The sequence below is a fragment of the Trichosurus vulpecula genome, chromosome 4, assembly GCF_011100635.1.
Source record: "Trichosurus vulpecula isolate mTriVul1 chromosome 4, mTriVul1.pri, whole genome shotgun sequence".
Lineage (NCBI taxonomy): Eukaryota > Metazoa > Chordata > Mammalia > Diprotodontia > Phalangeridae > Trichosurus > Trichosurus vulpecula.
Window position 1 is genome coordinate 393597519 of NC_050576.1, and position 23692 is coordinate 393621210.

Genomic DNA, 23692 nt, shown 5'->3' on the forward strand with positions numbered 1-23692 from the left:
GCCTCATTATAGAATCAAAGGAGTTACTGCTAACAGGTGCAGATTCCCCCTAAGGAATCTGACCAAACCAAATGCAATCCCATTGGATTTAGCCAGAATTAAACTAATCATACTGAATTCCTCAGATTGGAGCAAATTTACTACATACTACACTCATACTACGGAAAGTTCTCGGCTTCAAAGGATTCTGTATCATACAAAGTAGCTTAATAAATGCAAAGCTGAATTGTTGATATGTGTTGATGTTAAGATATATATGTATACATATATATGTGTGTATACATATATATATATGTATATGTGTATGTATTTATGTATTTGTGGAATCATAGCATCTGAAGAGATGGAAAGGACTTTAAGGGTCACCTAGTTAATCTCCTACCCCCTAAAACCTTTCCACAACATCCCTAACAAGTGATCATCCTGTCTTTACTTTCAGTAATGAACCGCCACATCCTCTAGTAATAAATTCCATTAAATTTCTCCCTCATATTTGTGATTTCATTAGAGAACTACCAGTGAAGAAAGTTCCTCTGAACTTGCTCTTCAACTTACAGTCTTACAGAGTTGCCTGGGGGAATGGTAAGGTTAAGTGACTAGCCCAGGGTCAATCTGCCATTACAAGGCAGAAATATGTGAAACCAAGTCTTCTATTCATTAAACCTTCACTGACCTCTCTCTATTTCCATTTGCAGGCAGCTCTAATTATTAACAAGCTTGACTTTATAGTGTGATAAAATCTGCCTCTCCATTAAATTCTGAAGCCCAGACAGAATAAACATTTATTTTACATAAACATCTTTGAAGTATTTGAAGTCACTAATTTTGTCTTTCTAATTTCCTATCTATGAAAAAGGTACACTCCCATATATACATATATATGCTATACACATACATATATTAGCATAGATGGTAATTATCTAGAACACCAGTGAGAAAATTTGCAAATACAAATGGAAGTAAGCAAATTCACAAAGCTAGTTTACATTTAGAGAAACTTAAGATGAAGAGTGAAATTCACATTTAAAAACCATACATAAATATATATCAAAATAATATTAAGTGAAAAAAACCTTAAGAAGCATTGAAGCAATATTTTTATATCTTACAGGGATGGGCACATTTGTAGTTCTTTAAAGTCAAGTCATTTCTAATGCATTTATATTTTCCTATAGAAGATACATTTAGGAAACACTTGCCAATGACTTAAATAGGGTATTCATTGTTGTGGTTAAACTTGAAATGTTTACTTTATAAAGCAAAGAACTTTGTTCTTCCAAATGGGGACATACTTCCAAATGAATTGTTCAGAGTACCTTCCGTGAGATATACACTTCCAAGGAAAAGCAGTATTATTTCTTGGAGGTAAAAACAGGACTTCAATCTTTCAGAGAAGTTAAATATAAAAACTGACCAATTCTTCTAGGTTTTAAACTAATAATGAGCAAGTTCAAGTGCTATTAGAGAGAGGAGAGGACTGTGCTTAAATGTGCACAACTCTGCATATTCTTTTCCCAACTTTTCATTTTCATAGAGGTGAAATCTGAGTAAGATGAAAATCACAAAAGCAACACACTGATGGTGTAGAGGATTTCTACAGTTTTAGGAGGGTTTACGGTAGACTGTGATTTCTACCTGATCTACTAGTGGGGTTTTTTTAAGGCATCCTTATGTTCACAAGCTACCTAAAAGAGTCACTTCCCAACCCTACTGCATCAGTGGATGGGGAGGAAGGCCAAAGTTCCTGACAAATATGACAATCTGTTAAAGAAAGACTGCAAACACTGACAACACAACAAAAACTGAGCAAAATTCTAGTGGGTAACTTTTATTTTGGCAAAACGAAAGTTCAACTCCTTACACACAAACCAAACTCTCAGACTCCCAAACTTTTACTATACATATATATATATAAAAAGACAAGGCATCCTGGCCCCCAAGTTTTTAGGCATAAGACACAATAAAGTGGTATCAAATTTTCAAGTTATACAGGCTAGCTGCAGTACACATACCATAAAAAGTTAACAGAATTAATACACATTCAATAGTTTCAAGTGTACCTATGACACACACACGTTCATTTTTTGTATCACAGTTTTTGAATAAGCATCTTTTAGAGTGTCCAATACACATATATCCATGAATAGGCACAACTTTATGAATTTCAGGTGAATACAAATAATTTGATCTCATATTCCTTTGATTTGGAATTTTAAAAAACAACAAAGAGGAAATGTAAAGTGTCAAAAAGTGAAATATATGCTACAAATTTCATAGCACACAAGCACATTATGATTAGGCAGATTTAAAGTAGCTCCTAAATGGAATGATTTTTGAAAATGATACTAATATACTTTTATGTGTAAGCCAAAACAAATACTTTGGTGGGAGGGGAAGGTAAAAGCAAAATATATACAAATTGCTAGATCTACAAAGTGTTGGAATGTTAAACCCATAAAATTCTTCAAAATATCCTGTTCTACTAGGTACCACTCCTATGTAATAGTTTAGTGTTTTGATTGTTCAACAGTACATTCAGATATATTTGTATTCTAATCAAAATGTTATTGAATTATATTTCAAAATAGGAATGCTTAAACTATGCCAACATTTACATTAGTAATTAGAGGGTTAAAATTTTCAGTCAAGATAAATCTTGTCCCTTAGCCTATAGTTTTAATGCAAATTAGGAGCAGGGAAGCCATACTTTATTCTGCATTATTAGATATTTTGAGTTTCATTTAACTGTTTTCCTTATAAGCTATACAGATGATAAAGAGCAAGTGAGTTTTCTTCGCATAAGAAATCCATTTTTTCCTTGCAGAAGATTACAGAGTGTCTCTTGACCCATCTGTGAGTAAAAAGTGCTTTTTAAGCATTGATATGCCCCGTTTTTATAACAGCAAACGAAAAGAAATTAAAGGCACCAAGGAATATAGCTTACATTTTTAAAGGATAATTTTTATGTGTCTTTATGCAAGTAACATTCCTCATCTAATGAAAGATATTACATCAAATTGTTGCTAATTTCTGTATGCTGAGATATAGAACTCTAAATGCAGTAACTCTGTGCATACTATGCAGTGGTTAAACTGGTAATTTAGGGGAAGTTCCCTTACCCTCAATATCTCTACTCCAGTAGGTAGGTGCTTGGAAGTTTGCAACAGAGTACCAGAAATGCTATATATGTGAGAATTGATAAGAGCAGATCTGCTTGGGTTAGCTATCATTTTTTCTAATTTAGTGATAGAGGCCTTGATATGCTTTTGAGCTAGATTTTAAAATGAAATATAAAGCCATTCATTCAAAATATACATATAAAGGAAATGTAATTGGGAACCACACTTTAAAGTCTTGGATTTTAATTGGCATTATTTTAATTTCGTTTATGTACAAAGGGATTGGACAACCAGCAGCATTCAAAATGTAGGACCAGCCCTGAATCTTACTTCTTGAAGGGAAAGTGCCATTTTTAAACTTGGAAGATTCACCACCTGGCTTTTAATTGACATCTTTCTTTAGCATATGTATCTATTAAACTTCAAGGAAGCTGGTAAGATTAGCTAATGGGTTTAGACTAAGATCTTAAAATGTGCAGAACATTACTTCAGAGCACAGGTAATAAGAAAGTTCTATTTGTAAAAATAAAAAATGAATTGTACCTTCAGTGGGATTTAATAGTAATAGTCTATCACAGTCTAACTTAATAGTTACTTCACAGGCTCATGCTAGTATAGTGTCAATGCTAGCTAAGCATCTAAAATCAGACATTGTTTCTTTAAGCATTTCCGCTCCAAAGGCCATGGGTCAAAAAAAGCAAGGCCATTGGTTAAATGACCCTTAGGTTATTAACCAACTTAAAAAGTAACGACTAGGAATATTTAATACTTAAATTGACTTAGGTCTGCCTAAAGAACTATTAATTTACTGCATGATTGGGTCCCGAGTGTTCTAGGTCTGCTGGGTAAAGTTACTAATGATGCACCTGAATGCGGGGCTGTTGTATACAGTTAGATGGAATGTACCACAGGATGGACTGTAACAACTCAAAAATAAATGTACTTAACATTTGAGTTCACAGTGACTATAAACTGAAATTGGTTTTTTTAAACAGTTTAACTGCTACTGAAGACTCCCATTTTCACTCTCAATTATTCTTTATCAGTGCTTTTGCATTCTTCTGACTATACATTCAGTAGTAATAGTACCTCCAACAGCAAATACATTTATAGAAAATGCATGGCAGCACATACAAATTTCAATACAAACTGCGTTATCATGTTCCTGTGGGAGTAGTGCTATTTAAACGGATGCATCAAAAATGATGTATTTATGCATAAAACTCAGTAACAGTAAAAAGTAACACTAAAAAGTTCTTCCCACTTTAAGTTCCTGTCTAGACCCTAAAAACCCGAGATCTAGAAGAAGAAAAAATTCTAAGGGGAAGGAATCTGTTGGCACTGATACACCTCGCCCAAAATAAGCCAGTGTTTGTAGAGAATCGGCCATTTACGCAGAGGTTTAAAAACCTAACTCTGTAGTTTGTTTATACATGGGTTTACCAAAGGGAATGCATGACCTCTTTCCCGCTCCTTCCCCTCCCCCCAAGTACAGAACACAGTTTATTTTCCTTAATCTTCCCCCTCCCCCTTGCTATACTTATTCCTAATTCTGTTTGACATCCAAAATTCCCATACCAGAGGGCACATACTAGAAATTGTGCCCAAAAGATTAATTTTTACCCGAATACATTGGACTTCGGTCTCAGTTTGAAGGAGGATGTGGAGGAGCTGCTTTTAAGGGGCCTTTCTTCCTCTGATAGTGGTTGTTCTGGGTCCCTGAGAGAGGGAGTGCTGTGAATGATCTGTGTTCGGAACCGGATTTTGTTGAGTCTGGGTCTCATCCTACTGCTGTTGCTGCTGCCACCTGATGCTTTGCGACTCATTGACTTGCCGCTCGCTGACCCATCAGTCAAGGAGTGGTGGTGGTGATGGTGGTGGTGATCTCCCCCATCCTCCAGCACGTGAGAGAGTTTATATGTGATAAGATGGGAAGGGAGCACTTTAGAGAGCTTCCAGCGACCACCTCCACTATCCGAAGTGCTCTCTCCATCATCATCTTCCAGGGCGCCCACCAAGTTCTTGATCTCTTCTGCTATGCTCTGGCTCAGGTACTGAGAGGCCTTTTTCCCGCTGTAATCTCTAATGTCCACGTCTGCATCGTAGGCCCCCACCAGCAACTTCACCACCTCCACATGTCCGTGCATTGCTGCTAGGTGCAGAGCTGTATAGCCTGCGCTGGTCCTGGCGTTGATGTTTACCGGTAACTGGTGCTTGTTGGCAAAGTTGACCAGCATGGCCAGGAGTTCCTGCTTTCCGTGTTTGGCGGCCCAGTGAAGGCAGGTGAAGCCGGTGATGAAATCACGCTTGGCCAATAGCCCAGGTTCGCAAGTGAGCAGTCCCTCCAAGCTGTCCCATTTACCATCCGAGGCAGAAAGCATCCAGGCATGCTCCAGAGGGTCCAAGGCCACCGACCCGGCTGCGCTTCCTTCCTCCTCGGTGGAAGATGAAGCCAGGGAAGCGGTATCCGAGTCTCCACCACCTCTGGTGGCACGGCCCCCTCCGGAAGAGCCCCCAGGGCTGTTTCCCCCAACAAAGAAGCTCCTCTTAAGCTGCGGGGAGCTGCCTATCATCAGGTCCAGCAAATTCTTTCGGCCAGGTCTCGGGGTACTGACTCCTCCTGGGGAGCTGCAGATGTCTCCCTCCTCCCAGTTTCTTGGGAAAGGCTCTGACTCTTCCCCACCGCAGGAACCCTGCGGCAGCCCCCGGAGCAGAGGTACATTGCGTCTAGAGTTCTTCCTCCGCGCCCCGACGCCCAGGGGCTGCACCTGCGCCAATCTCGTCAATTCATTCCTGCTGCTTTCACCCGAGAGTAGTTGGGGTGGCGATTCCTGGTCCGCTGACCGTCCACTTTCCTCAGGGGTGCCCTCTGGGAGCGGGTGGTCCTCAGTGGAGGGAGGAGCGCTTCCCTCCGCTGACTCAGGCCCATTAGAGGTAGCCGGGTTAGCGCTGTCCGAAGGGCCCGGGGCCTCCTCGAGCTCGGATGCTTCGGTCACCGAGATGCTAGGTACTACCTGGAGAGATGCTTGCGGCGGTAACTGCGGCTCCTGTTCCTGCAACACACGGTTAGGCTCCCCATTTCCAGGGGAGGTTGGTGGACTCCGAGCATCCTCGTTTCTCAAGTCCGCCGGCTCGGCAGGAGGTGAGGGATGATGCTCACTGCCCGCCCCAGGCTCGTCGCCCTCGGGGGCCTGCGGGGTCGGGGCCCCCGTGTGCACTGGGGGAGGTGGACCACCGCCGCTGAACTTCTTCTTCAGGTACACGTACTTGGTCCCGTCCGCAGGGTCGGTTCGGACCGTGGCCACAGCGTTCACAAGCTGCTTGAAACGCTCCCGGGCCCGAGCTCGCTGCTCGGGCTCGCCCCCCAGGGCCCCCTTGAAATGCTCCACCAGCTCCGCGTTGCGGGCTCGGCCCCCTCTTTGGCTGAGGAAGAGCAGCACCGCCTCCTGCTCGAGCTCCTCCATCCCTCTCCTCCCCTCCTCCTTTCTCCCTTGCAAAGGGACAGCGGGGCGGGAGGCGGCTCAGCCCGGCCCCATCGCAGGCGGGAAGGGCAGTTCGGCTAGGGGACCCTTCTGGAGAAAAGGGGGCGGTGGCTCGAATCCTGCGGGAGCTGGACGGCGGCGCCCGACACGCGGGCCGGACCTGGGAGACCGCGAACCTCTGCTCCAGCGCTCGGTGAGGCCGGCCCCAGTCGGTGCCTCCGGACAGACAGACGCCGCGGTGTCTGCAGCTGCCTCCAGCAGCGGCTGCCTGGCCACCACCTCTACTAGCAAGCAGCAAAAGCAACAGCAGCCGCCCCAGACCCCGCCCCCTACTCCCACCGCCCCGCCCTTCCCCTACCTCCCTCCCCGCTGGCCCCTCCCCGCGGGCTCCGCCTCACTTCCGGTCCCGCCCTCTGGACGGCCAATCTCAGTCACCACTAACTGTGGTTGCCCAGGGGGTTGTGGGGGAGGGGGCGCGCACATTCTCTCTACGTTCCCTTCATTGTTTTTACTCTGGACGTTCTCCCCGCTTTCAGAAAACACACCCCCTCCCCCCAAACTGTTCCAGACTCTCTTTTGTCCTCCTCCCTCTCGGAAACATCATGGGGTTCTCTGCCACGAAGGGAGGTTCCTGGCCTAAACCAAGAAGCGTGGCGAGTGCCACGGATGACTCCGGTGCCTGCACGTACCCCTCCCCCGTCCTCAGCTGGGCTCGGGCCCAGCGCCTGATTGTCAGTCGCGTCGCGCTAGCGCCCCCAGCTGGCCAGAGTCTTCGCACACGAGGACCTCCCCTCTTCGGAGTCTCCCGACTTGACCCCGCCCCGTTTCCATCTCCTCGTGGAGGCCTTTCCGCTAAGGCCCCGCCTCCTCCCCCCTCGGGCTACCGCCCTCAATGAACTCCGCCCGGGTCTCCCGCGCGGCTCGGGGCTCTGGCTCCACCCCACTCCAGCCCCCGGGATCCCGCTCTCCTAGTCCCACCCTCCCCGGGAAGCTTGCTCCAGACTCCTTTGCGCCACTAGTTAAATTCCAGCAGCTGGGCGCCCCGGGCTGTAGTCCGGACCACTCGGGTTCCTCCCCTCTCCTCACTCTCTGCTCCAGGGCTTCTCCAGCACCCTCGGAGGCTAGAGGGCGCAGAGATTGCGGCTCGGGCTTTCTCTTATCCCGCACCCCGGATCCTGGCCAGCTACAGGACATCCCCGGAGACCATGACTTCCTCCGATGTGGCGCGGCACGCAGTAAGTGCCGCCTCCCGGGGCATCCTCCGGGGAATGTTGCCAATGCCTCCGTGCGCGCCCGGGAGTGGGGGGCTGGCGGGGCGGCGGCTGCTCGCCTCCGGGAGGGGGAGGCTTCGATCCTCGGCTCCTATCTTCGGCAGAGTTGTCAACTTCGGAGACCCCCAGCCCACCCCCACTCCCCACCCGACGCTGGACTTACAGCCCCGTCCGCCCGGGCTCTCCTCTCGGGAGCCCCCGGCTCGCCCACTTTTCCTTTTGCTTCCTCTCGACTCCGTCAATTCTGCTTATTGTCTGCCGAACCTCCTCTTCTTCCCCTCCCCAGTCCCCTCAACTCCACGCGCGCTTAGGGGTCTCCCCACTAGCAGTGGAGAAGGGGCGCGCGCCGGCAGACAAAGCCCTAACCACCGGGGCGGGGGAGGGATGCTGGGGGCGGGGAAGCCTCCAGAATCCGGGAGCAGGAAACTTTCTCTCTTGCCGAAAAGGGTGGGAGCGGTTTTGTTGATTAGGTTGCGGGCCTTCAGGAGAAAGCGGTGCAGGGATGAGATGTCCAAACTCCCTTCTTTATATCGCTGTGTATTACAATTAGGACAGACCTCTGACTACATGGTGCAAGCTGTAATTAAGAAGGCAGGCTTGAGCGTGGAATTAGGAGGGTGCTTTTGTACTCTTCGTGTTAGGGCTTTTAGGAAAGAATGGAATGGAAGTTTGCCCACGTTTATGTTGGATAGCGGCCTGTTTGTTCTCCTGTCTGTGGAAAAATTAACACCTGAGATCTTGTGCTATCAAGCGTTTGCTTAAAGTTTTATGATTATGGAAAACATAACTTATCATTTGTGAGTGTGGAAATATAACTTGCACATTTAATATAAATAATAACGTTTGCATGGATTCTGTTTCTCTTGTTACCTGTAGGATAAAGCGGAAACTTGTTATCCTGGCATTCAGGGCCCCGTTTACCCTTTGGCCATTTCCACTATAATAGTCCCTTTTGGGGATCTCCTGGGCTGTTCTTAGACCGTATTCTTTTGGTGCCTTTGCCCTCTTCCCATTCCTGGCATCTTTTCTGCAAATCTGGACCATCCTTTAAGGCTGGGATCATAATATGCTTCAATAAAGGGCGCAAATATTTCTTAGGCATCTACTACAGGCAGGGTATTGTATTAGGCATTAGGAATACAAAAGTGGAAAAAAAAAGAATACAACCCCAGTTCTTGATTAGTCTGTCTCTCCCATCACAGAAGTATGCTATAGGGTAGAATGTATAAAAACAATACCAGATAGAGGGGCAAGCTCAATGCAGTGGTCCAAAATACAGAGCTTTAAGCTTCATAAAACACTTTAACGGAGGTGAATCTCCTTATATTCTCCCAAGAGCCCTGTGAGGTAGTTCCTGAAAGAGGTTTTTCCATTTTAAATATGAAGAAATTAAAACCCAGAAATTAAGCAAATGTGACTTAGGACCATAGAGATTTAGAAGAGATCTCAGAGATCAATTAAGAGGTGAAGAAACTGAGTCTTAGAAGTCAGGTAACCTGCCTAAGGTCACACAGATAGGAAGCTGGGGTTGGAGGTGGATTTGAATTTGACTTCCCAGAGTCTTGGCACTTTTCCAGCACACTCTTCACTATTTCTTGCTGCCACGCAGAACTATACAAACTAAGAGAACGTGAGGGGCAGGATATTACATAACTTTCTTTTATATATCACCCTAAGGTTTGCAAAGCCTGATCTCTGTAACACTCTTTTAACTCAATTTTGCATTTGTTCCCCTTTGTCCAAAAAAGTGGAAATTTCGTATACTGTAGATTTTTTTAAAATTGTGCCTTGTTTTATAGCACATTTCTGAGTTCCCATAACGTTGTGAAATCCTTGAGAGCGGGGACTGTTTTTGTTTTGCCTTTTTCTGTATCCCAATGTCTGTCACATTGTCAGTGCTTAGTAAATACTGGTTGACTGACTACCCTAAAAGTACAGTTCTGTCACTTTAGATTTGAAAGCATATATGCATCTAAGCATGGTCTAGAGGAAAGAGAGCCCTTGGACATGGAGTCAGTTGAAATGTGCATTCAGTTCCTCTTTGACTTATTATTAGCCAGATGGTTATGCTCAAGTCACTTGACTTCACCTTTCCTCATCAGTAAAATGGGGATGTCTGCCTCATAGGCTTTTTGTGAGACTCTAGATAATATTATGCTCTCTTAGAATTATGTCTTAGAGTTAAAGGTCCTTGGTGACCATCTCATCTAACCTTATTTTACAGATAAGTGTTTTGAAGATTTTAAAGTGTCCATACAAATGTTAGTTATTGTTCTCATTGGATATTCAGAGCAGTAACTAAATGATTAACAAATGAAGAAGAGTCAGAGAGGTTTAATTAGTAATGGACTTGGCTCTAGCACTGTTTAGTTTCATTTCCACCATTACTTCCACAGGTTATAAAAATCTTGCTATATCACACCTTGTTAACTTGCTACCCTCTTTGATGGTTAAGCTTCAGAAAACATCTTAATCTAGAAGCCTTATTCATACCTGAATCAAGTCAAAACTTAGTCCAGTTACCATTGCTGATTTTCTTATTCCATGAGTATATCTGGTTTCCTGTGAGCATGACTTGATTTTAAAAATCAACTGAATATCTCTATCTGTAATTTAAGTGTTGTTTTCATTTACGAGCCAGATAATATTCCTTTATTTGGTTACCACTGAAGGTAGGGTTTGGAAGGTTTTGTTTTGGAATATTTTTTTTGTCTGGTCCTTTGGGGAGTCTTTTACAGGTTAGGGATTGTCATATGGCCTATTTTTCAGAGTTAGAACTCAAATCCAAATTTTCCTGACTCCAATGATACTGTTTTCTATCCAATATACTATACTATTTCTCATGTTTATTGCTAACCTCTGTGACAGCAGCAGGACTTTTTTGTCTCTTAATGTCTTGAATGCAAGTGCTTGACATTTGTCTATCTTCAGAGAGCTACTCATAACTTTCCATCAAATGACAGTTTTGTGTCTATTGACTACTTCTGAATAGTATTATAGAAGTCACAATTTCTATTTCAGATGTTGCAAGCCTCGGATTCTCTCATTCTTCTCTTCCATTTCCTTCTTAGTTTAGTAAGTATCTGCTTAATTGAAGATAAGCTTTCACAACTATTTTCTTAATTTTCTTTTCCCCCTCAAATACTTTGTCAAATTACAGAATTCATGCAAATTGCTGCATCATTACCTTTTTGTTTTGATTATCAGACTATCTTAGCTACCTTATCCCCCCAACTCCCAATCCAATTCCTATCCATCCTTCAAGGTCTGACTGAAATCTCACCTCCTTCATGAAGCTTCCCATGTCACTTCAGTCGTCACTGATCATGGTACTGTCTCCTGGGTATGAACTCACAGCACTTAATGATTGTCACCCCTTATCTAGCACTTGGTCACATACTCCTTTATGACATCTTTTGTAATGTCATTAATGACTTTATTTATATATGGTTTTTCTTCCCAGTAAGTTTGTAAACAACTTGTTCTGTAGATAGCACCTTACTCCTGGGTGGTATTTGCTGAATGAATAAATTATTAATTCCTTAGGGGCATCCAGGGGCTTTAGTTTGTCTACATTTTTTAAACTCCCCTAATGCCATACTCTCATTGTGTGCTGTTTCTGTCTATTTTCTAGTTTATTCTAATTCTTTATCACATGCTCGCACGCGCTCTCTCTCTCTCTCTTTCTCTTTCTCTTTCTCTTTTCCCTAAAGTTGAAGAATTCAACATGTAAATAAGTAGGCACAAAAAATGTACATCTTTGTTGAGGCAGAGTGTGTTGGCATAGGGTGCTGGAAATAATAACCCAAATTCACAAATGTAGAGGATCTTCATAGTGCCCTAGTAGCTTATCTTTACATAGAGGATAGAAATTGGTATGTAGCAGGTGCTTGTGTTTAACTGAGTTGGCTAGCGCATTCTGTTAATGAGACCATGTTTATTGCTCAGACCATAAGACAAACTGATTGTTCCATCTCCTTTACCTTCTAAATAACTTAAAATAGAAAATTTTCTGGGATCATGGAAGGCACCTTAATCCCAGTAAGATATCTTGCAGTTATATGTTGCTGTTCATAAGGGAGATCTGAAAAAATGAGTAGTGCAATCTACTACAACAATTGAAACAACTTAAAACCCATGTACTTATGTCATTTTTGTATGGCCATCCTATAAGAAATACAGGATTTGAATTTTTAGCACAGTGTTATTGGACTTTATATTGCAAATTCAGTTTAACTGGTAACAGGAAACTTAGTAGATTGAATGGGGGTGAGGTGGGGAGTGGTGGTGGGGAGCAAGGGACAGTTCTGTTTCTAGCATTATTACTAGATGTGTGATTTTGGGCAAGTTACCAAACCATTAATGCTTCAGTTTTCCTCTGTGGAATGGATTTTATAATTTTTCAACTAATATGGATAGATTTATGGAATAATCCTCACAAAGTCTTACTCTGTTTCCTTTATTGTGCAGCGTAGGTAAGTAGCTCTGTGCTTTTGGATGTTTGCCAGTGGAATGGAAACTCTGGCAGGTCCTATCAAGTCATTGACTTTTTGAGTGAGGGCTGGCAATGGAACCCCTTGGAGGACTACCTAGTTAAGGTTGGGGAGGGACTTATTATCAGGGTCTAATATCAGGTGATGAGTTTTTTTTGTTTTTGTTTTTACTACAGTGACTCCCTTAGAAGGTGGTCTGCTTAGGTAGTGGTCTCAAATTCTGGGATTCATGGGAAGAAAATAGTGGCTTGGGCCACTCTCCTCTCCTCTCCCATTATGACTGAAATCTGATGGAGGTCACTTTCAGTGTCTGTTGGACACTGCCAGCTCCTCTCTCCCTCCCTATAGCTCTCTAAAGCCCAGGCCGAGGTGTTTATGCAATAGCCTTCTGGTTGGTCTCCATGCTTCCCAGTCCAGCTTCCACTCAGGTGTCAAATCGATCTTCCTCAAGTCTGACCATGATCACTGTCCACCCTTGTCAGTTAGTAAACCCTAGGCTTCCTATCACCTCCAGGATCAACTATAAAATCCTGTTTGATGTCCCAAACACTTCAGAACCTGGCCCGCTGAGATCTTTCCAGTATTCTTACACCTTATTTTCCCTAAACCCATGAACTCTGCCATCCAGTGACACTGACTTCCTTGCTGTTTTTCACATACTTTGAATGATTTATATCAGGAGTTCTTAACCTGGAGTCCATAGTCCATGGAGAGATTTCAGGAGTACTCTGAAATTGGATGGGGGAAGAAAACCCTACCTCTTTATTTTCACTAACCTCTAGCTGAAATTTAGCATTTCATCTCAATTATTTAAAAACCTTTTGAGAAGAGTCCTAGAGGGTTTCAAAGGAGTCTATGACACCAAAAAAAAGTTAAGAGTTCCTGACTTAGCTGAAGTTAACTGCTTTTGATAATTCATTTTAGGAAAGAACACTACAAACCTTAGAGAGGGAAGATTCTTCAGTTTCAAACTGGATGGAACTGAAAGTTTATCAATAGTAGGGTGATCCTATATAGCAATTCATAAAGACTAATATAGAGATGGGTCCTATGGGCAGGGGGAATATCAGGGGTGATGAAAGTTGGGATCTTTGCAGTATGTGGGAAATATGAAACAAATAGAAAAACATGATAACTGTTCCCAAATTCTTTTTTTGTTGTTATTTGTTTTACGCAGGGCATGTGGGGTTAAGTGACTTGCCCAAGGTCACACAGCTAGTAAATGTATCAAGTGTCTGAGGCTGGACTTGAACTCAGGTCCTCCTGACTCCAGGGTCAATGCTCTACTCACTGCACCACCTAGCTGCCCCTCTGTTCCTGAATTCTTGTTCTGATTAGGGGAATGTGAAGTATTTATGTCTGAAATAGAGAAACAGTTTTGAGGTAACATGTAACTATTACAGTAGTACACACTGTACAGTAATGATACTTTTTAACAAACACCTATTCTGATGGTGCACTGTTGTCAGAAACATCAGAAGTATAGAGAAGGATACATTACTAAGGTGACAGAAAAGGGCAGGGGCCGTTGTAGTTAAAAATGACATTAAATATTAACATTTATAACGAATGTGTCCAAAAATAATATACATCTGAAATACTGGGTGGAGTCAAGGTGTTAAAGTTAGAAAGGAGGAGAGGGTCCACTGTTATGCTCAGGTAGGCAATGAAGGAAGCAGCAGAAGGAGTAAAGGTTCATTGTCTTAGCTTTAGAAATTCAGTAATTTCAATGTTCCTTCCCCCCCCCCCCCCAACATTTATTTATTATTTCTCTGGGCCCCAAATACAAAGCCTGTTTTGGAAAGCTGTTTCTTAAGACAACTGTGATTTTAATTATTTTATGGTGGTAGTGTTCTCTCCAGACCAAAGAGCCCAGTTGTTCTCCCTTAGGAGGTAAGTCTTTGATTGTAGATGATGTCCTGGATATTCCATCTTATTTTATAGGTAAAGAACATAATGATAGTCCTGTACGTGTTTGGAGTAATAGGGATGGCAATAGCTATTAATAATAGCTAGCATTTATATACGCTTTAAGGTTTGCAAAGTGATTTACAAGTATTATCATATTTTATCCTTGCAACAACTGTGGGAAGTGTTATTATCCCCATTTTACAGTGGGGAAAACCAGGCAGGCAGAGGTTATGTGACTTGCCCAAGGTCATACAACTAGTACTTGCCTTAAGGCTGATTAGTATTCTGGTCTTCCTGACTCTAGGTTTAGCACTCTATCTACTTTATAGCACCTAACTTCCTGTAGTGTAGGTGTTCACAAGGATGGACCTTGCTTCCAGCATGGCATGATTCTTTGTAATTTCACAGTATAATAAGCAAAAGCTGTCTAACAATAGATTTATGAAAACTCACTGCATGTCTATATTGCTTTCTAAAAGTTATTAGGTGAAAAGCAAGGTTTTAAAAAAATTACATAAGGATCATAGATTTTGAGGTGGAAGAGAACTTAGAAGTATGAGTCCAAAGCTCTCATTTATATATACCATTAAAAAAAGTGGAAGAGAACCAGAACAAGTATCTTTTACAACTATCAGTAGGGGATACATTCTTAAATAAGGTCTAGCTGCGATTATGAAAGGTCACATAATTTTGATTACGTGAAATGGAAATGCCTTTGCACAAAATGGAATGAATACAACTAGGATAAGAAGGGAAGTGGTCAACTGGAAGAAAAGTTTTTGTAGCAAATGCCTTTGCTAAGTATATGTAATATGCAACATATACATACATTATTTCTGCCTGTCTATCTATCTACATTCCTCATCTGTAAAATGAACTGGAGAAGAAGTGGCAAAACACTCTTGTAGCTTTGCTGTGAAAACCCCAAGTAGGGTGACAGTGTTAGATGACTGGAAATGACTGAACACCCACATAGATAATGAACAGAATTATAGAAGACCAGAAGCTAACCCCCAATAGTGGTCAATGAATATGAATTAACAGTTCATAAAAGAATTACTGTTAACTATATGAAAGTTCCAAATCACTAATAAAAATACATGGAAATCAAGATAATTGAGACTTTGCTTCACACCCAACAAGTTGGTCAAAGTGACAAAAGATGGGAATGATCTGTATAAGAAGGGTCTTGGACAGAAAGACATTCCCGTGAACTTGTTGATGGAGCGGTGAATTAATCTATTGCAGAGCAATTTGGAATTATGAAGAAAAAGTAACTAAAATGTACATATTCTTTAACTCAGAGATACCTGATAGGCATACACCTCGAGGAGGTAATGCATAAAAGAAAGTCCCTTTTGCACCAAAATATTTATAGCAGTATTTGTTGTAGCAAAGAAGTGGGACCCAAGTAAATTTCCATTGACTAGGGGTTGGCTAAACCAATTGTGGTGCACTCTTCATTTCCCACCCAGCTCTGGACTCTTGGAATTCTTTGGACTTTCTATCACACCCTCAGAAACCTTATCATTGGGAAATCTCAAAGGACTACAAGATCAGATCAGCCTTGGTACTCATACCTCATCAGTCAGTACCCTTTACCCCTCTGATTTGCCACGAACTTTTCCAAAACCTCCACTTAATGGAGGAGGTCCAGACCAACCACATTTTCATTTCTCACTTGGTTCTGCACTCTTCTGGACCTTTTTGGACTCTTGAATCATAGGTTTTTTTGCCCCGCCCCCCCCCCCCCCCCCCCCCCCCGGCCCCTTTTCAGCTCCATTTTGTGTGTTCTTTCACCATTACACTTGTAAGCTCCTTGAGGGCAGGGACTGTTTTTTCTCTCTTGTATTCGTATCCCTAGTACCTAGCACGGTGCCCGACACATCATAGGCCCTTAATAGGAAAGGGAATAAGTGTTTTTATAGAGCCTACTGTATGTCAAACACTCTGCTGAGTGCTTTATAAATATTAGCTCAACCCTGTGAGGGAGGTGCTGTTTTTATCCTCATTGTATAGTTGAGGAAACTGAGGCAGATAAAGTGTCACACTGAGGCTAGATTTGAACTCTAGGCTTCCTACCTTCAGACCCAACACTGTATCTACTGCTCCTCCTAGCTGCCTCAATAATAATAATCAATTAATAAATGTTTGTTTACTGACTAGAAGTGTTATGGCACATTACCATGCTGTTAGAAGTGATGAGTACAAAGAAACATGAAAAGATAAATTAACTAATACAAAGTAGAGTAAATAGAACTAGGGAGACCACATAAAGAGCAACTGCGACAACGTAAATGCAAACAACAGTAGCAAAGTAATCAAAGCTGAATGTTCTGAAATTTTAATGACCAAGGTTGATGCCAAAGAGGAGATAAAAAGGTGGCACCTTTTGGATGGGATGTGCAACCCGGCATATAATGTCAGATTTTTCCAAATGTTGGTTTTGCTGACAATTTTTTCTCTCTCTCTTTAAAAAAATTCTTTGTTATAGGTGTTGGCTCTGTGGGTTTTGCAGAGAGAAGGATATGTTGAGAAATATGGGTGATATTAAAAAAAAAAAGAAAATATAACAACATGTATTTATTTAACATGTATTTTTTTTAAAAGTGTCCTACCGTTAATGTATTTCCATTTCTCTCCCACTCCCCAATATATTTTTGTCAGAGGGATCCCTGCCTTTTTTTTTAATTCTGCATAAGTCTCCTTCGTTAGAAATAAAAGGATTTAAAACACAGGCAATTGATTGAGGTAATACTCTGAAACTCATTTACGATAAGATGAATCTAAGCAAATGACTTGATACTGAATCCCAGGAGTTTAGGCAGTCAGAATCTAGAGATAGGGAGAAATTTCCACACTGGGAGAAATGGAATACTCTGGGTAAGATTTAATAATTTTAGTCAGTACTTTAAAAAATGTTAATTTAAAATTAAAATGAATTTAAATAAGTTAAATTACAAAATAGTAAATTTAAAGTATTTTAGGACTGATCTAGAATGAAATCTGTTGCCCTTTTAGTCTGGGTGACATGGTTGGAGGCTCACTCCTGTCTGGAAGTCGAGTTAGACTGTTGCTGGCCCCAATCCCCCACCAACTAGTTGGAAAGCAATACAAATTATGAGCGTCAGAGCTTGCAGGCTCACCTTTGATCTAAGTCAGGGGTGGGGAACCTGTGGCCTCAAGGCCACATGTGGCCCTCTAGGTCTGCGAGTATGGCCCTTTGACTGAATCCAAACTTCACAGAACAAATCCCTTTAATAAAAAGATTTGTTCTGTAAAACTTGGACTCAGTCAAAGGCCACACCCAAGGACCTAGAAAGCCACATGTGGCCTGGAGGCTGCAGGTTTTCTGTAGCACATCGCAGTCCAACTATGTGTGGTTTGTGGTTAGAGGCACAAAAGTTGCCCAGAACACAGTTTCATCCTAAGTACAAGCTGTATCTGAAAAGGCTCCTTACCCTGGTATACAACCACAGACTCCTGCGAGCTGGCTCTTATTCTCGATCCTGTGTCTTCAATATGAAAAACTGCTGGCTGCAGGCCTTGGGCCTTGAAGAAGACTACATCTGAAGAACACCTGGAGAAACAATGACCCCCAAAATCTCTTCCTCTGCTGTTCCTGCTTTTAGAGGTTTACAGTAATAGGGATCCAGTTTCCTCTGTATGGTCTTGGAAATTGTAGCATCACTAAAATATGACACTGTACCCCTGCACAAACCTATCTACCAAAGCCCTAAACTGCGTAAACACTGCAATGTGGCATATAGAATGAGCACTAGAAAGTCAGGACATGAAGGCTATTGCACAATAAATTTGCTGGATGGTTATGGGTAAATGACTTCTCTGGCCTTCAGTCTTCTCCTCTAAAAATGAGAGAGGTTGGATTATGTGATATCTAATATGCCTTCTAGCTCTGTCATTCTGAGCTGAGGGGGTCTGTAGCACATAACCTTGTATCATATTGGGGGAAGTGACTTTTAGATCCAAGTGAGAATCTGTCTTCTCCAAATCTGGAAGCACATATTCCTTGATTTCTCACAGCAGATGAAGAAGAAAATTAAGTTCAATGTGAATGAATGAATTAGAATTTAGTAAGTGCCTATTGTGCATGAGTGACATAGCTGGCTCCTATTCATGATCCTTTATTGCTATGGATTAATGACCTCATTCTGCAGGCCCCAACCCAGTCTCTTGCTGTATGACCCTACTTGGGTCTTCCTGGCTAGAGCCCTTTTCATGGTGCTAAGTGGCCTTTGGCTGTTGTTATGCTGACCTGGGCTGGAAAAGTCATGCATGTATTTTCTGATCACTTAGTCTGATGTTCTTCCTGGATTTAAATGTTGGAGTAGTTTTAGAAGAGAGCTGGGCTATATTGCTTCTTCCTACTGGGCCATCTTTGTTGGTCTCGTGGGATCATTATTTCTCAAAATTGTCATATGGTACTTTATATTACATAAGTGGTGAGGTCAGGGGTGGAATTAAGATTATCATTTCACTGACTCAAAAATTAGATGCCTCCTTTTTCTTTCTTATCTATAACCTTCATACTTATGTTCATAAAGTAACTAATACAAGAATATTGTAACTTCATTTGGAACCTAAGGTAATTCTAATCCAGTTTTAGAGTTTTCCTAACCCTAAGAATATATAATTGTCAAATTATTTTTCAAAGATTCCTAAATCCTGGTGTGATTTTTAAGATAGCATTTGGAAGTTTTGGAACTGACAAATGTCTAACATGGCTACCTCCATCATCTTACCTCCCTTTTAATAGAATTCCAAGGGATACCTTATGATATTTGGAGTTCTGTAGAATAGTTTAGAACCCACTGATTCTCTATATAGGCCATTTTTCTTTCAAGACATAAAGACTATAAGAGAATTAAGATATATAGCTGTATCAGCAACTAAGGTGGGACTTTTTTTTTTTTTTTACTGTTTTCTCTTTTGGAGCACTTATTTAATCAAGTGCCCTTGATGACTCCAGCCTTTGTTTCTTTGATTAAATTTAGAGTCTTTGATGACCTGCTTACCTCAAGGGAAAGCCTAGTTTACATGGGTTTGAGTCTCATGTTGTGATGCCCTTTAACCCTGAACAGAATATATAAATTCAGAGGTTTGTGTTTTTCCTTTGGGCCTCACTCATGGAAGGAGTGCTGAGACTCTAGGTAAGCTGTTGTAACTGCCCCCCAGCTTTGAAGCCAGACCCATTGGTCCTTCAAATCACTATTGTGATTTGGTCAGACAGATTAAGAGACCTGTCTGTTGATTTATTTATTTGCCTGGTAATATAATATATGATTGTAATTTGTATTTGCTCAGAAGTTCAGGGTGCTGGCTTTTCCCCCTGAACTAAGTGAATGACATATGTATGTTTGATTAAAGTGAGATTGTAACCCCTTAAAGTTGCTTTCCTTAGAAAAGCAGATCAAAGAACCTGTGTTAGCAGCCCTTCTGTGTGCTGGTTGTTGTTGGTTTTACCCAGCCATATTAGCTGCTAGCGGATTGTTGTTACAACAGCTAGTTTAGAAACCTGTTCCCCAGTGTCTCATGATCAAGTTTAGGTGATATGGCAAATTTGCATATAGTAGTGAATTTTAGTAATATTTGGTAAGTAGAGTCTTTGGGGAAAATTGTAAAATGTTTTGGCTATGAGGAAGACCAATGAGTAACTCCCAGCCAAGCACCATAAGTAGTATCTCAATTTTTTTTATATTGCTGCCATTTTAATAAATAAGTGAACCAAGAGCCATTATGATAAAAATGACAATTCTACCTAAATTAGTCTGTTTATTCAATGCTATACAAATCAGACTACCAAACAATTATTTTGTAGAGCTAGAAAAAAATCACAGAATTCATCCAGAAGAACAGAGGTCAAGGATATCAAGGGAATCAATGAAAAACAGTGTGAAAGACAGTGGTTTAGCTGTACCAGGTCTCAAACTGTATTATAAAGTAGTAATTATCAAAACAATCCGGTACTGGCTAAGACATAGAGTGGTGGACCAGTGGAATAGATTAGGTACACATTACATTATAGTAAATGACTATAGTAATCTCGTATATGATAAACCTAAATATCCCAACTTTTGAAACAAAAACTCATTATTTGATAAAAACTGCTGGAAAAACTGGAAAATGGTACGGCAGAAACTAGGTGTAGACCAACATGTCACACCTTATACCAAGATAAGGTCAAAATGGATACATGATTTACTCATTAAGAGTGATAGTGTAAGCAAATTAGGAGAGCATGGAATAGTTTATTTGTCAGATCTATGGATAAGGGAAGAATTTAGGACCAAAGGAAATATAGAGAGCATTACAAAGTATAAAATAGATAATTGATTATATAAAACTAAAAAGTTTTTGTACAAACAAAACCAGTACAACCAAAATTAAAAGGAAAGCAGAAAACTGGAGGGGGTAGGGTGGATTTGCAATAGGTATTCCTGATAAAGGCCTCCTTTCTCAGACATAGATAACAGAGTCAAATTTATAAAGAGGCAAGGCATTTGCCAATTGATAAATGGTCAAAGGATCTGAACTGGCAGTTTTCAGAAGAAGAAATCAAAGCTTTCTATAGTCATATGAAAAAATGTTCTAAATTACTATTGATTAGAGAAATGCAAATTAAAACAACTCTGAGGTACCACCTCATACCCTATCAGATTGGCTAATATGACAGAAAAAGAAAATGATAAATGTTGGAAGGAATTTGGGGAAACTGGTACATTAACGTACTGTTGGTAGAGTTGTGAACTAATCCACCCATTTTGGAGAACAATTTGGAACTATGCCAAAAGGGCTATAAAACTGTGTATACCATTTGATCCAGCAACATCACTACTGGGTCTATATCCCATATACAAAAAGAAAAGAAAAGGAAAAAAAGAGAAAAGGAGCTATTTGTACAAAAATATTTATAGCAACTCTTTTTGTGGTGTCTAAGAATTTGAAATCGAGAGGATGCCCATCAATTGGAGAATGGCTAAACAAGCTTTGGTATGTGATTGTGATGGAGTATTATCGTACTATAAGAAATGACAAACAGGATGATTTCAGAAAAATCTGGAAAGATGTGAATTGGTGCTCAAGTGAAATGAACAGAACTGGGAGAATGTTATATACACTAACAGCAATATTGTACAATGAAGAATTGTTAATGACTTGGATCATTAGTTATTCTCAACAATACAATGATCCAAGACAATTCCAAAGGACTAATGATAATAATACTATCCACTTCCAGAGAAAGAATTGATACTGTCCGAATACAGATGAAGCATTGCTATTTTTCCACTTTCTTCTTATTCATGTCTTCTTGTACAAAATAACTAATATGGAAATGTTTTACATGTTTGCACATGTATATAGTATATCAGATCGCTTACATCAAAGAACGGGAGAGAGAAGAGAGGGAGAGAGAGAATTTGGAACTCAAAACTTAAAAAAAAGCTAAGAAATTGTTTTAACATGTAATTAGGGAAAAAAATAAAATATTAAACAAATAAGTGAACAAAGGATAAATAGATATACATCTCTCCTCCTAAACCTGGAGCAGTACCCATGGTACAGAGAAATGCCCTTACTTCCCCTCAACTCTATACTATTCTAATAAGTTTTTAGATATAATAGCAGGGAATCCTGAGGGATTGTTGGAAGGTACCATGTTTCAGGCAAGTCAAGCCACCACCACCATCAACTTGACCACCATTTTTCCTTACACCCTAATGAAGACAGCCCAGGATCCTGAGCCCAAGAGCCTTGGGAATAGCAGTGCTTCCAAAACCACTAGACCTGCTTCACTGAGGAGTGAAATCACTGGAGGGGGGCCTACCTCCCTCATTACCACCAGTAATAACTTCTGACCAGCTGCCACAAACAGGCAGAAAGGGCATAGGAGCCTTGGGAGTGGCAGCACCCTGTAGACCTGTGATTTCATACTCAAATACAAATGGATCCCTGGGGGCTGCATATCAATTTAGAAAACATCAAATTAACATTTATCTATGTTGTTTTTTTGTTAAAACATTTCACAATTATATTTTAATCTGGCTCAGTGGTATTTTGACACCTCTGCTGTAGATCACCAGATCTACTTCCAGACTAGCCCTTATAGACATTATTCAGGGATGCAACTCCTGTGGAGAAGGGGCTGGGTAACCCCATCAGCTGCCAACCAACTGCTACACATGGGGCAGGCAAGCCAGCCTAGCTAAAGCAGCAAGGCAGGTCAAACAACCACCACCACCTTCTCTCATACCCAGATGGAGACAGCCTAGAACCCTGGAACCAAGAGCCACAGGAGTGGCAATACTTCCAGACTGGTGTCCTCAGCTGTCGTCTTGGGAAGTGACCCCTATGGAGATGCAGCCTAGCAACTTCTCCTGCAGGGGCTATATTCAAAGGAATTGAAGCTCCAGAATAGAAAGTTTCTTGCTGCCAAAGTCCTTGGCACTGTAAAACAGTTCAACATCACAAAGTGATATGACTTTATCAGTGGAAATGCATTAACAAAGTGGCATTAATATCTCTTGCCAGTACTGTTAAAGGACAATGGGACCTTCCAATCTGACAAGGAGCTACAGCCTCCCAGATGTGATGTCTCCCCACCTAAAATGTAAACTTGAGAGCAGGGGCTATTTTTTTCTCTTTTTGTCCTAAGCACTTTGCACAGTGCTTTGCATATAATAAGCATTTAATAAATGCTTTTTTCACTCATTCATGTGTATATTAAATAATATCATATATTTTTTTTTAAAAAAAATTAATTTGCTTTTAGTTTTCAACCTTCACTTCCATAAGTTTTTAATTTTCTCCACCTCTCTCCCATCCCCGCTCCCCAAGACAGTGTGCAATCTTATATGGGCTCTATGTGTACATTCTTATTAAACATATTTTCACATTAGTCATGTTGTATAGAAGAATTAAAATGAATGGGGGGACCCATGAGAAAGAAAAAACAAAACAGAGCAAATAGTATGCTTTGATCTGCATTCTGACAGCACCACCATTTCTTAGGCACTTCATATCTTTTTACAAAGTTTGTAGTATCGAGGGAGCAATTTATGGCGGTGGGCAATGATGATTTTCAGATTTCCCCATGTTTTAGTATCACCTCCTTCTCCATTTATATTTATCTTAGCTTCCTCATTAGACGGTCAGCTTTTTGACTGTCTTCCTTTTGGTTTGTATTTGTATTCCTAGTGCTTATTAATGCTTCACATAGTAAGCGCTTAATAAATGCTTGTTGACTGACTTCAGGATTTCACCTTGTGGAGTGGTTATTCTCCCTGTAATTCCTCTTATAGATAAAAGATTGAGAATTTCTTAACCTTACAATAAGTGCTTTTTGATACAAAGATTAAGAGGATAGTCATTTCTGATTGTTATCAGCACATATTTGG

At 41.1% G+C, this 23692-nt stretch overlaps 2 protein-coding genes across 2 annotated transcripts in view; one reads left to right on the plus strand and one right to left on the minus strand.

Moving 5' to 3' along the window:
* Positions 1-1806: 1806 nt before the first annotated feature.
* SOWAHC (sosondowah ankyrin repeat domain family member C) lies at positions 1807-6919 on the minus strand. Its single transcript, XM_036758027.1, has one exon. It carries the CDS (start codon positions 6581-6583, stop codon positions 4739-4741), a length of 1845 nt encoding a protein of 614 aa, XP_036613922.1. The 5' UTR covers positions 6584-6919; the 3' UTR covers positions 1807-4738.
* Positions 6920-7506: 587 nt separating this feature from the next.
* The window catches only part of SEPTIN10 (septin 10), a 69283-nt gene continuing 53097 nt past the window's right edge, over positions 7507-23692 (plus strand). The window contains exon 1 of the mRNA XM_036756835.1: positions 7507-7836. Coding sequence (XP_036612730.1) covers positions 7807-7836 — 30 coding nt within the window. The 5' untranslated portion in view covers positions 7507-7806. The remainder of the gene's footprint in view (positions 7837-23692) is intronic.